The sequence below is a fragment of the Rattus rattus genome, chromosome X, assembly GCF_011064425.1.
Source record: "Rattus rattus isolate New Zealand chromosome X, Rrattus_CSIRO_v1, whole genome shotgun sequence".
Lineage (NCBI taxonomy): Eukaryota > Metazoa > Chordata > Mammalia > Rodentia > Muridae > Rattus > Rattus rattus.
In genome coordinates, this window is record NC_046172.1 from 42,633,838 (window position 1) to 42,649,490 (window position 15,653).

The 15,653-nt window shown below is 35.1% G+C and overlaps 1 protein-coding gene across 1 annotated transcript in view; it reads right to left on the bottom strand.

Moving 5' to 3' along the window:
* The window catches only part of LOC116887853 (dystrophin-like), a 569,231-nt gene that overhangs the window by 90,157 nt on the left and 463,421 nt on the right, over positions 1-15,653 (bottom strand). Inside the window, 3 exon segments of the mRNA XM_032889357.1 lie at positions 6,862-6,983; positions 6,985-7,050; positions 7,880-8,068. Coding sequence (XP_032745248.1) covers positions 6,862-6,983; positions 6,985-7,050; positions 7,880-8,068 — 377 coding nt within the window.

The following is a 15,653-nucleotide window of genomic DNA, read 5'->3' on the forward strand; positions in this document are numbered from 1 at the left end:
TGCTTGTTTCTATATACTATATAATATAGATAGATGGTCTTCAAATGTGTCAGAGATCCACAGGATGTGGCACTTAAGGTTATTTCATTATTTCAACTTCTGAGATTAAACCCCATTCTACTTCAAAGAAGATGATGAGCATCAATACCTCCATGTAGAGTTGCTTTGATTGTTGAAAGCTAGCCACTGTGCAAGAAATGCCCTAACTTTATCTGCAGTCAAAATGATGTCTAAGATGGACAAACAGATAGGGGATAGTTGTCTGCTATGCTCTGCCAAGAAAGTGTAGGGTAGTCCTTTATTATTCCTGCTTCACTTAAGTTCTGTCTGATGGTCTAGGCCAGAAGGCTGAAGATAGCTGCTCCAAAGTTATACAGAATATTGGGGACTATCCAGGTGGCAAGCTGTCTCTTCCATCTCTATGACTTTAACTTGAATTAATTTACTTTATTTATTAAATTAATTAAATTAAATCTGTAATAATTATAAATCAGATAAAAATCATTTTATATCAGATCAAATGGAAACAATGTTTGCTTCTCCATCGCACTTCCTTCTACCTTAGGACATTTATCCTTGTTCGTTCATGTGAATGAGCTGTCTTCAAAGCTTTTTCCCTACATGATTTTGTTTAATATTTGTAACTAATATTCTCTCTGAATGGAGTCCTCTGTTTTGAAATAAGAAGTATGTTTCATCCTCTGAATATATCTCATACTCTCTTTTCCTTTTATTCTTCTGTTTCTTCTGACAATATATGATTTTATATTCATAAGGGAAAGCTGTTTTGTTCCTAACTAAATCAGAGCTGGGGCTATAGTAGATAATACATTTCATTTGGATGGATGCATGAATAAGCTTAATTTGCTACTTAGCCTCATTTATCTTCAGATGAAAAATATTCTTAGAAAAGTGGAATACTCTAGTTTACATAAATTTTAGCCATTCAGATTTTCTGTTTGTAATTAAAACTCTAAGAGTGTCATACTGTATATTAGTGTAATGGAGGTCCACATTTTTTGATTGATCTATATTATTTGCATTATTGATAGAAAAAAAACCCACCATGACCACAGGTACTTGACCTCATTTCACATAAAATGAATTAAAATCTGATGTTTCTAATCCAACCAATATGTTTTCATAACTTATATATTGCCCCTATTATATATTGTTGCTCTTTTAGAATCTTTCTCTTTCATTAGTCACCTGTAGAAAAAGGCATTAACATTTGAAATCTGAATGAAACATTAGTAACATAATTTTTAAATTTTGAAAGAAGTTAAAAAATATTTTCTATCTTAGTTGTTATAAAATGGAAACAGAATATATAATTTATTCATTTACAAAGGAGCATGGATATACTTTCCAAATAATATAAGGTAGATCAGTGACTCTAGAGTATGCTTATAAATAACCTGGTATCTTGTTAAATTGCAGATTCTGATTCTACAGTTGAGATTTGGGACAAAACTTGTGTACTTTCAGTAAGTTCTTGGGTGATACAAATGCTTCAGTTGATAAGATGACCTAGCTCTGTACAGACATCATATCAGCATCATGGGGTGAAATAATAACAGCAATATCAAGTTGTGATGTAAAAATAAAACCAGAAAATTGACATCATGCATGTTGTAGTATGAACTGCATGGAAATTCAGTTCAAGATTACAACTGTCTGCATGATTATATTAAATATGCAATATATTAGTTCCTTAGTTAATTTGTGAGAAAATACTCCATTTATTTGTTCATAATCACATTTTCCTCTATCCCCTACTTCATAACATATCTAATTCATGATTAAAGCAGGCAATATTTTGAAAAAAGGAGATTATATTTGTGAAGACATTTTTTCCCTTTCAGCCAAAATGTTGATAATAATTCATAATGATTTTTCATGTTACATCTTGTGTTTAATCCCAGACACTATTCAGAACTATCTTCCTGCTGATTATGTGAACCATAACATAACTTTGTCCTTACTGATTTGCTTTCATTTTCCCTTAACTATAACAAAGCTTTTAGTTTCCCTCTGCATGTCTTAACCACAATTATCTGAGAAGTTGATAGATCTTGCTGTGCTTATCTTTTACAGGCCTCATAGAAATGTTAGTAAATCTCCTCTGCTCTCTACAGGTTACATTTTTTTTCCAATCAAATTAATTAGTTTATTCATGTAAGAGAGAAATCTTCTGTTGTCCCCATGCTGGTAGTTCCCTTGTGTTTCCACAGTTGGAAGCTTCATCCTTTTCTTCTCCTCTTCGCTCACCTCCTACCTTCCTTAGAGAATTATGCATCAGAAAATCCAAGCAAAACAAAGAACATTTAGCTTACTTTACATCAGATTTCTAGCTCAAGAATGTCAGCATGCAGTATGCTATTTCATTTTGAAGGCAGAGGCACTTTGTTTTCTCATTTGAATCCTCAAAAGTAGTGTTAGAGATTTTTACTGGAAAAATATCAGCCTAGTGATAATCAAATACTTTATGACCATACATGTCTTAACAAATGTCTGTGTCAACTTCCACAGAGCCAATTTATGGGCACAGAAATTGAAATTTGTAGATGTAAGGAATCATGAAAATATGAAACAATATTAATAAGAGAGGAGGAAGAATGCGGAATTATTTATATTCCTTGACTGCATATTCCAATGTTCTAATTGAATAAGCAAAATTTCAAATATAATATTGATTACTTTTATCATGTTCCCCAACCTTTATAAAAAACTCCAATATACTTTTATAAAAATAATCAGTGGAGAAATTAAAAACTATGTAGTAAACAATGAAATTATATATTAAATTAATATTGTGCACTTAAGAAATAATTAGCCTCATGCAAGTTCTCTTATTCATGACTATCATTGTTCATTATGCTTTGTAATAGTTTTGCTTCAAAAAGTACTTTTAAATGCCACATCGAAACCAATGTCTTTTAAAAATATGTATGTAAAGGCTTTATGACTGTTGTATGAATCAGGAAACTAACTTTCATGGACGGGAAGTATATTTCTCCAAATCAAATGAATGAGCAACTAGGAGAAAGCTTATCATTTAGATAAAGTGGATTCAAATTTAAGTAAAGTAGGCATGAGAGCAAGTTGTTATCTCCATTTTTAATTGTTTTCTCCCTGATGCTAGCAGTAATTATTGATTGTTTATAAAATAGTTTCTCCTAGATACAAACTGCAGAAGGGTAGTATCTGAATTTGCATGGAAATTCATATTAAGTCCAAAGCAAAAACTTACTATTAAAAAACATAAGTGGAAGTAAACAGTTATATATAATTTAAGTGCATAAGTAAAACAGGAGAGTATCCTTATCAGTAATAATTCCTTTCTTGTCTAACATACCACGATACATTTATTGATATATATCTAAGCATATATATATATATATGCTTAGCTAATACACAGTTTTGTCTTGTCTTTCTTTCCCTTATATAAGGCCTTTTGGTAGCATAAAAATACATTTACTCTATGTCGTGGATTGATTGAAAATCATCTCCAAACTCTCCAGTTCTATGGGCCTTTTCGCTCATACAATGAGTCACACTTTCCCTATTTTAGTACTCTTATATTAACTCTTCTCACTGGTCACATTCTCTAACTCCTCATCCCTTCTTATTTAAATCTCAAACTAAAGGGATCAACAATTAAATTCTTCTTTGTTTCATAAAAACATAAGCACAGTCTAATTGTTTAATGATTCCTTATCACCACCCTTTGTACCATCTTCATATACAGTCTTATTAGCTATTTCCATCATAATCTTTATTTATTGAACATCAGCCACTTTAGAATACAAATTTCATGAGAACCACAGTTTCTTATCTCTTGTGATAATTTGAGTGTCCTCATTATTTTTACTTCAATCTGGTTAATTGAAGTATCCTAAGAATGCTAGTTAATATTTGTACATATAGAAAAGGACATGGAAGATATACTTACTTACAAACATTCATGTATTTATATTTGTTTGCTAAAAGAAATATAATATGTATTTCAAGAAATTATCTAAAAAATTTTATATGCTACAACTGGTTGCATAGTAGTGTTTTATTTTTAAAACTATATATGATGTTCTATAGAAACCTATTCTTCCTAAAAATACTTCACTTCTCTTTTGTAATAATCACCTTCAATGTTAGGCCACAAATAAAAGCTCTAAAATATTCCCTAAAAATGAGACAGTTGGGTATTGTCTTTGTTGTTGTTGTTATTGATGCTGCTACTGTCATTACTAATTATAGCTAGGTATAATATTGTCAGTTTAGTTTTCAAATAATTCAGTGAAATGGAGATACGGAGATGAACATTTTATAAATGGTATATTAAAATACATGGAACTTTAATTTTAGGTTGAATTTACATTTCTTTGAAAGTCAGTCTCAAAGTGTAATTAATTAATTAATTAATTAATTAATTCTGATAACAATATATCATACATATTTCCACTTGAAAAAAGAACAATATAGAAAGAGTACAAAAAAGAAAAAAATCTATGTGTCTATTGGGCCAGGAGTAAATAGGAGTGTGTTGTTTTAAGGGAATCTTTGCAAATAGAATTTCTACCCTAAAGACTCTGGACATCTAACTAATGTGACAGCTCTGTGTCTTATGAATTGCGATGACAAATATGTGGAATAAAATATTTCTCTGTGAAGATTTAAGGAAAGTGGGCTCAATAATTAAATAAGACACTATAATTTTCACGTCTAGGGTTAGTTCAAATAATTGCAATGATAATAACAGAGAAATCATGTAAATGTGTACATGCTAGTATATTCTCATGTGGAATACAAATATAGTTGTAAAAATTCTCTCTTAGAATTTATGCCTTACTTATTCTTTCAAAAAACATGAGCTTAAAAATGTGTTCTCTCCCTCCCTGTTGCCACACTATAATTTAGTACCAGCACAGCAATCCTCCCTGCATATCTAATGAGTTTCTTGGTCCTATTCTCAAGCTTTAAATCTTCATAAATAATAGCTAAGTAAACTTAAGGCACTTTCACAATTTCTTTAGCTTAATGTATTCAAATCCACAGTTGGCACTTCATTTCTTTTCATTTAAAAATAAATCTATCTTGTCTCGCTAGGCTCTACATGGAAACACACACTTAACAATATAAATCAGAGCAACACATCCAGAATGAGGAAATCTGCTTGTTACTTTTGTAAGAAATAGGCCATTTTCAGAAATGTCTCAAAATCTTTCTTTCAATAAGTCAATACATATTCTTCAACTGATTAATAGCCATACTGTGTTCAAATAATTATTTTCACACAAAATTGAGAAACTTTTCTCCATGAGTATATTCATAAAGAGATGAGTAATACTTTGACCACTTACTTTTCCTTCAAACAGGAATTTTCTGGTCATCCATTACTCATGAAGAATTTTATGCACATGAGATTTCATATTTTTCAATAACTGCTACATTTATAATCTAACTTTTATAGAAAGTCATACAATATTAACTGAGATAAAAGTTTGACAATTCTCAAAAGCTAAGTAAGATCTGTAACTAACTCTCTCCCTACCTAGAATCTCTACTTCAGTTGTTAAAGTATAAATAGTTATGTAACTGACATGAAAATCTTCCATAACATTTCAGAAAAAGGTTGTCTTAAGTTGAGAAACTATATTAGAAGTCTTATTATATTAAAATAATAAAAGAGAATCTAAAACATGCCTGATTTTTCAAGTTGTTCCCTGAAGGCTTGAAGTTTCTAATGGCTCAATGTTTAAGAGCAATTGCTGCTGCTCTCATGGACAGTTAGGGTTCATTCTCAAGGTCCCATAGGCTACAACCATGTAACTGGTAGTTCTCTAGATTCAAAAAATTGGTTTCCCACTATTCCCTTCTCCTTCCATAAACATAAAATAAATATCCTGTGCACATAAACTCTAGAAACAGACATTAATACACAAAATAAACACAAATAACTATGTAGAAATACATTTTCAAAGATGGAATATCAGTATTTTATTCATCATCACTTCCTATCCTGGCTTTCTAATTCTTAGGCTTCAAACTTGGGACAAATGGTTGAGGCTTCTCTTTAAACATATCAAATTCAACACTGGTCACAAGGTTTTCCCTTCATCCTCTTGTTGCAACCTTTTACAAGGCCCTCCTGGATGGCATACCCCTCCCCTTATCCTGAACTCTCAAGCCCATGGGGTTGAACTGCTCATCCCTATTTAATCCAGACATTTTGTTTACCTGCTCTCTTTGTATGCCTGGGCCTCCTGTCTGCTATACCTGGTTCCCTTCACTCCCTTATCCTAACCTTTCCTGACATGGCACAACTCACTTTAATCATGTCTAGTCTAAACTCTCCCAACTGTCTCTGCATCTGACTATGTTCTCCTTTTTATCCACAATACACTTTCCCTTTCACCACACCTATGAGCAGTCATGTCCTTTCTTTTCGCCTTTTATTCCTTTCATTTTTTCCATTTACTAATTGTCTAAAATTTCAGGCATATCGTACTAAAATTATACTAATTATAAACAGACAAAGGATTCACTTGGGCAGTGAATAAAAGTTCCACTTATATTCCTAGCTATTTTTTATTTGAGCCTGGAAGACTATAATTTCAAGACCAAATTGGGGTAGATCATAACAAGTCAAGGTTAGGATTGGAAATTTACTCAGATGCTGTCCCAAACATGCTGGGGAGTTTGCTCCCAGTAGTAAAGCTTTGCCCTAGTAACTATAAGTACTATGTTGAAAGTTGTGTGCAGGCACATACACACACCAACAAACACACACACACACACACACACACACACACACACACACACACTGGAACCACATTGGAACCCACCACATATATACAAAACTTACTTGCTTTGTTTTCCCATATACCTACCCTGAGACATTCTATCTGGGAATTTAGGGATGATTCATTTGTTTCTTGAACTTCGGTTTCTTCATCTTCTGTTAATTTTCCTTTTCCAACCAGTTAGGCTTCCTAACTGTAGAACATTACCAACAAGTCCTTGATGAGATGTCAAATCCATCATGAACCCCTGACAAGAAGAAGGTAATGACTGTAGTCAACAATTGAGGGAATCATTGGGAATTTGAATTTGATTAGTTGCAATTCTAAACCTTTGCCCCATTTAAATGTATATTCTTTTCAAGCAGTCTTAGTTTTTACATCATGGTATTATGGTATTATGCAGCATTTTAAACATGAATTAGAGAGAAATTTTGTCTTAGAACAATTTGTAAGGGAGAATACACTACATGGAGCACTTTAGTCTAGAATGTTTAATAAACAGCTCACAGGAAGACCTGCAGAAAGGTAATATAAGCATGCTTATCCCAGCACAAAAGTAAATGAAGGAAGACACCAATTAAGTCAGGATCACTCTGGATTATAGGGTTTGTATCAGGCCTTCCAGAGATACATGAAAGATATGTCTCAAGTGGGGGAAGGAAAGGAAAATAATCTGAGCAACTGTATAATCTCAAAAATCTCTGCCATTAAGGACCCTTCAACATGTTATGACCCATTTACTCATGGTGTGCCTTAGAGCTGTTATGCATGACGACATGTAGGTGCTCTGGAATGTACTTCAGAATGAGGGATCAAGTTTTTCTCTGACACAAAGAAAAATGTTTTACACTTATTCTTCTAGGAATAATTGCAAAGACACTATCAATACTTCAGAGACTTGTTCTTCAAAACAGAACTACAAATACTATTTGTAAAAATGTTATTTGTTAACATCTCAAAATTCATAAGCAAACATATTTGCATGTGTCTTACATTTTTTCAGAATAACTGACAAAAAGAAGACTTATCCTTGTAAACTTTATGCTCTAGCTTCATAAGTCAGTGATTTCTTTTACCTCATGAGCATGAAACTGTTCTTTTACTTCCTCAACATCCTTTGAAATCTCTCCTTGTGCTCGCAATGTGTCCTCTGCAGAAAGAAGCCATGAGAGTACTTCTTCTAAAGCAGTTTGGTAACTATCCAGGTTTACTTCAGTCTCCATCAGTGAACTGCCAAATGACTTGCCTCCGGGAGCTTCCAAATGCTGAAAAATAAAATAAAGTTGGTGTTATAAAATTAGTGGTTTTGCAACTATTTCAGTACATTACTAAGAAATGAAATCAAGTATTTAAAATGCTAGAAATATCTGCTTATATTATCATAAAGAACATACATAAAATAGTGAGCATGTATCTTAACCTCCTCATGATTACACACACAAATTCCCAAATGACTGCTGAAATTTCACCAAATTAACATTTTGTTAATGGTTGTCACTATCACATGAAAGAATGAGACAGTGCATCATCTTTTTGTTGGATATTAAATGCTGCAATATATATATATATATGTGTGTGTGTGTGTGTATACATATATGTGTGTGTATTTACTTTTAAATTACCGTTAACATATGTGAACACTTTTGCAATGTCTTTGAAGAAACATCTCCAGATGTGCTATTTCCAAAATGTTTAAAATAATTATCAGGTATGTATAAGGATGTATGAAAGTAATTTAAAAATTCCTTGAAGACATATCTGAAGATCCCAATGGTAGATAACATACCAAGTGTTTAATACCAGAAGACAATTTAAATATGAAATAATTATATGAAAAATATTCTCTATCAAATTTAATTAGATTTATGTTAAGCAAGATGCCAAATAGTTTTAGATTATCTGCTAAAACACAAAAGCTAAGAAAAAGGTGGTTTAAAGTAGTCATAACTCTAAAGAAAGATTCTAGTCATGTATGAAATGACTAAAAGATGCTCCAACATATAAAAAGGACACATGCTCCATTATGTTCATAGCAGCCTTATTTATAGTAGCCAGAAACTGGAAAGAATCCAGATGGATCCAGAAAATATGGTACATTTACACAATGGAGTACTACTCATTCATTAAAAACAATGACTACATGAAATTATTAGGCAAGTGGATGGGAATAGAAAATATCATCCTGAGTGAGATAACCCAGTCACAAAGAACACACATGGTATGTACTCACTGACAAGTGGATATTAGGAAAAGAGCTCTGATTACAAAAGATACAATCCATAGACCACGTGAAGCTCAAGGAGAAGGATGGCCAAAGTGCAAATGACTCAGTCCTTCTTAGACAAGAAAATAAAATAATCACAGAAGGTAGAGGTGGGAGTGACATGGGAGGATGGGGGTGTGAAGGAAAAAAGAAGGGACAGGATCAGGTATGGGAGATGCGAGGACAGGAAAGATATACAGAGGGTAAAGGATTTGAACAGAGTTAGGTAGCAGAGGGGGTATGGGGAACCGGGGGTAAGCACCAGAAAGTCCTAGGCACCAGGGAAGCAAAAGACTTGCACAATGCAGCAGGGATGGCATTAGCTAAAATACCCAAAGAAGGTGAGAAAGAACCTATACAGAGGCCATTATCAAGAGTTTAGGCACAGCCACTGATTGAGGGATGGTGACACCCACTCATCTCCAAAATTTTAACCCAGAATTTTTCCTTTCTAAAGGAAATACAGGGACAAAATGTGGAGCAAAACTGAATGGAAGGCCAGGGACTGTCCTACCTGTGGAATTATCCCATATGCAGACAACAAATCAAGACACCATTATTTATGTTAAGAAGTATTTGCTGACAGGAGGCTGATATAGCTGTCTCCTGAGAGGCTCTGCCAGAGCCTGACCAATACAGAGACAATGCTCACAGCCAACCATTGGACTGAGTGCAGGGACACCAATCGAGAAGTTAGGAGAAGGACTGAAGGAGCTGAAGGGTTTTGCAGCCACATAGGAAGAGCAACAATATCAACCAATCAGACTCTCCAGAGCTCCCAAGGACTAAACCACCAACCAGTGAGTACACACGGAAGGACCCATGGCTCCAGGTGCATATTTAGCATAGAATGGCCTTGTTGGACATCAGTGGAAGGGAAGGCCCTTGGTCCTGTGAAGGTATGATGCTACAGTGTGGTGGAATGCTAGGGAGGTGAGATGGTAGTGAGTGGGTGGGTAGGGGAGCACCCTGATAGAAGCAAGAGAGACGGGGAGAGGATAGGGGGCTTATCTCAGAAAAAGGACAACATTTCAAATGTAAATAAATAAGATAACCAATAAAATTGAAAAAAGGACCTCATAAACCTTAATCACAATTTTGTGTAATGGCACATAAGAAAAAGCAAAGAGATGAGAAGGGATTCTGTTACAGAGGCTGTAGTATGTTGCCTGGAAGTGACTTGCCTCCACCTAAATACAGACAAAGTAATTTCAGATTTTACTGTTATACAATTGATATACATCGACAAGGATGCTCTCCTGGGATAATCTGTGTGCCATTGACAAGTGATACAATAACAACAACAAATACCCAAATACACAGAACAGGACATCTGCATATTTTTTTTTAAATCAAGTGCATGAGAAGTAGGTTCCTGTACTTCAAAAACATGAAAAATAAATCCTCAAATGGTTTTCACCTAGAACTATGAGTTACAGAAAAATAAATATTTGATAGAGTGAAACATGGAAATAAGCATTATCTTTTGGGTACCTTTTTTGTATCTGCCTCCTTTAATTTTGACTGTGGAGATTATTTTGAGAGGAAAGGGGACAACACACCAAGGGGCTGTGTTTTAGCTCCAAACCTTACAGAAATTGTCCTGCCTTTGAGGCATCACATACAAATAGTAATTCTTATATTTAGTCTCTGTTTATGGGAGTGAAACTAGGGAATTTTCACTCATAAAAATGGCCTACCAGCAGTCTCAATTAACCTGGATCCCCGAGATCTCTCAGACACTAGATCACCAACCAGGCAGCATACACCAACTGAGATGAGGCCCCCAACACATATATAGTAGATGACTCCAGGGTCTGGGCTCAGTCAGAGAAGATGCACCTAACCCTCAAGAGACTGGAGGCCCCAGGGAGTTTAGAGGTCTGGTAGGGTGGGTGGGTTGGGAACATCCTCATGGAGATAGAGTAGGGAGGAAATATGGGACGTGGAACAGTCAGAGGATGGACCAGGAGGGGAATAAATATCAGGAGTGTACAAAGCAGATCAAATAAAAAAAAATGGCCTACTTTTTCAGTCCCTTATACAGAGGAAACAACTACAACATCTATGAAGCTATCACATCAACAACTACTGTCATTTGCAGTTCATCATGAATGATCCAGGGTACTGATCATGTTCTTCATTGATGAGATAACATTCCTAAGTAAGTCAACCACTTAGGAATGATGACACACAAAGGAAGTACAAAACAATACAGAGTCATTTTATGAAACTTCATCAGTTAAATGAAGATGAAGAGAGTTCAAATATGCATTTAGCATAAGGTGAAATAATAACTGGGTTCATTTATGTGTTCCACATTCTAATAGAAATACAATCCATAGGAACTTGGTAGCTACAAAATGAATAGTCTGGTAAGATTGAAGTCACATTTATTTTCCTAACTAAAATTGCAGGACATAATAGAAACCTTTGATTGAGTGTAATATTGAGCAGTAAATGAACAATATGTTGAGTTTATTAAGCACTGATATGATGTTTAACATGGTATAAGGAACACGTAAAACTGTTATAAAAATTAGCAAAATTGTGTAGATACAAATATAACAGTTTCAGAAAATTTTACCTAGGCCTAAAGATACTGTATTATCCAAACGCCCAAATTTCAGTGGTCAGAGTACTAATGTAGAAAAAATATGATCCCAGAAGCCTGAAAAGAATAACTATTAATTTAAGTCAGTTCCTTTTTTGTGGATATAGTTTGCAACTCAACCAAGAACTGACTGAAAATTTCAAAATTTAAGGAACTAGACATCTTACATTCTAATAATTATCTGCAAATGATGAAGTTATAAAAGAATTATCATTACAACAAAAACTACATTTTACATTTGTGCAAATTGTTTAAATACTTAAAAGTATTTATGCTTTACTGATGCTTGCAGGGTGGCATTTAGGGACAAAATTTAAAAGGTACATACTTTTGAGTTGCCTTTAGAAGATGTGCCTAAAACTAAGTATACTTTAGAGAGTTGTCTTTCAGTTATTCAAACTGATACAAATCTTCATGTGCCTACATAGACACAGAGAGAACAGAAATCAAGCCAGGAAGCATTGGGAAAATTGGTCAGTTTTGGCAATATTCCCAAATTCAAAACTAAAAATGAAATACTACACTATATTTAACATGGATAAAAATACTTTTCTTCTTCTTTTATTATATTTTGAAATTGTTTAGTATTAGTTGGTTTAAATGTGTCATAATTATTTTGTATGATCTGATATAAGTCAATGCATACATTATGAAATTTTTGTAGATTGCATAATATTTTATCCCTCTGTGGAAGATTATTTTAGACCTAAAGAATTATGGAGCCCTGCTCCCAAACACCGTGGGAAAGAGAGCTCATCGCCCAGACAGTTGGACACTCCAGACACTGCAGGGCAGGACAGAATTCCAGTACTGCCCAACCTTGCCCACATCCCTGGACCAAGATGAAACTGTGTAGGGCCTCTGGGAACAGGAAGATAGGGGCACTCAAGCTGCAGGAGTGCTGCTCCAGATTGCACCCGAATCTGAAGGGACCCGGTCAAACAGCTCTCTGCACCCAAATCCTGTGGGAGGGAGAGCTAGACCTTCAAATGGGCAGACATGCCTGGGAAGCCAGAGGAGACTACTCTCTGCCCACATTTCTGACTCTAGAAGAAAGCGCCTAGCACCATCTGGGCTCCCTGTGCACAGGGACACTAGAGAAGGAGGGGCAGGGCCTTTTGGTTGCTGCCCACACAGAGAGCTGAAACCTAGCTCGGAGGAGCAACTTCAGGCCTGAGACCAGAGGTTAAGACCAACTTTTCTGCTCCGAGTGACCTGCCTGGTGGACTCAGGACAAACTGCCACAGGAACAGCTGAAGACCAGTAGACAGGAACGACTACACACCTCAAAGCAGAACACCCTGTTCCCATAACTGGCTGAAAGAAAACAGAAAAATAGGTCTACAGCATCCCTGATACAAAGGCCTATAGGACAGTCTAACCACTATCAGAAATAGCAGAACAAGGTAACACCAGAGACAACATGATGGCAAGAGGCAAGTGCAGGAACCCAAGCAACAGAAACAAAGACTACATGACATCATCGGAGCCCAATTCTCCCACCAAAGCAAACACTGAATCTCCAAACACACCAGAAAAGCAAGATCTAGATTTAAAATCACATTTGATCATGATGAAGGACGACTTCAAGAAAGACATGAAGAACTCCCTTAGAGAAATACAGGAAAACACAAATAAACAAGAAGAAGCCTATAGAGAGGAAACACAAAATCCCTGAAAGAATTACAGGAAAACACAAACAGGAGAAGGAATTAAAAATGTAAATAGAAGCAATAAAGAAAGCACAAAGGGAGACAAGCCTGGATATAGAAAACCAAAGGAAGAGACAAGGAGCCGTAGATACAAGAATCACCACAAAATACAAGAGATAGAAGAGAGAACCTCAGGAGTAGAAGATTCCATAGAAATCATCGACACAACTGTCAAAGATAATATAAAACGGAAAAAGACAATGGCCCAAAACATACAAGAAATCCAAGACACAATGAGAAGATGGAAACTAAAGGTAATAGGTATAGAAGAGAGTGAAGACTCCCAACTCAACGGACCAGTAAATATCTTCAAAAAAAAATCATAGAAGAAAACTTCCCTAACCTAAAGAAAGAGATGCCCATAAACATACAAGAAGCGTACATAACTCCAAATAGATTGCACCAGAAAAGAAACTCCTCTGGTCACATAATAGTCAAAACACCAAATGAAAAAAACAAGAAAAAATATTAAAAGCAGTAAAGGAAAGGGGTCAAGTATCATATAAAGGCAGACCTATCAGAATTACAGCAGACTTATCACCAGAGACTATGAAAGCCAGAAGATCCTGGACAGATGTCATACAGACCCTAAGAGAACACAAATGCCAGCCCGGGTTACTTTATCCAGCAAAAATATCAATTAACATAGATGGAGAAACCAAAATATTCCATGACAAAACCAAATTTACAAAATATCTTTCTACAAATCCAGCCCTACCAAGGATAATAAATGGAAAGCCCAACACAAGGAGGCAAGCTACACCCTAGGAAAAGCAAGAAACTAATTGATTTGCAACAAAACAAAGAGAAGAAAAGCACACAAACCTAGTCTCATATACAAACACGAATATAACAGGAAGCAACAGTCACGATTTCTTAATACCTCTCAACATCAAAGGAATCAATTCCACAATAAAAAGACACAGATTAACAAACTGGATACGTAATGAGGACCCAACATTTTGTTGCCTACAGGAAACACACCTCAGCAACAAAGACAGACAATACTCAGAGTAAAAGCCTGAAAACAACTTCTCCAAGTGTTTAATGGTCTGAAAAGGAAGTTGAGAAGCCATTCTAATATCGAATAAAACTCCATTTTCAACCAAAAGTCATAAAAAAGATAAGGAAGGACACTTTATTCATCAAAGGAAAATTCACCAAGATGAACTCAATCCTAAATATCTATGCTACAAATACAAGGGCACCTACATACATAAAAGTAACCTTACTAAAGCTCAAAGCATACATTGCACCTCACACAATAATAGTAGGAGATGTCAACACCCCACTCTCATCAATGGACAGATCATGGAAACAGAAATTAAAAAGGGACATAGATAGACTAAGAAAAACCATGAACCAAATGGACTTAACAGATATTTATAGAACATTGTATCCTAAAACAAAAGGATATACCTTCTTCTCACCACCTCATGGTACTTTCTCAAAAATTGACCATATAATTGTCAAATAACAGGCATCAACAGGTACAGAAAGATAGAAATAATCCCATGCATCCTATCAGACCACCACAGCCTAAAGCTGGTCTTCAATAACAATAAGGAAAGAATGCCCACATATACATGGAAGTTGAACAATGCTCTACTCAATGATAATCTGGTCAAGGAAGAAATAAAGAAAGAAATTAAGGACTTCTTAGAATTTAATGAAAATGAAGGTACAACATACCCAAACTTATGGGACACAGTGAAAGCTGTGCTAAGAGGAAAACCCATAGCTCTGAGTGCCTGCAGAAAGAAATAGGAGACAACATATACCAACAGTTTGACAGCATACCTAAAAGCTCTAGAACAAAAAGAAGCAAATACACCCAGGAGGAGTAGAAGGCAGGAAATAATCAGACTCAGAGCTGAAATCAATCAAGTAGAAACAAAAAGAACTATACAAAGAATCAACAGAACCGAAAGCTGGTTCTTTGAGAAACTCAACAAGATAGATAAACCCTTAGCCAGACTAACCAGCAGACATGGAGAGTGTGTCCAAATTAAGAAAATCAGAAATGAAAACGGAGACATAACTGCAGAATCAAAGGAAATTCAAAAAACCATCAGATCCTACTACAAAAGCCTATATTCAAGAAAACTTGAAAATCTGCAGGAAATGGACAATTTCCTAGACAGATACCAGTTACCAAAGTTAAATCAGGAACAGTTAAACCATTTAAACAACCCCATAACGCCTAAAGAAATAGAAGAAGTCATTAAAGGTCTCCCATCCAAAAAGAGACCAGGTCCAGA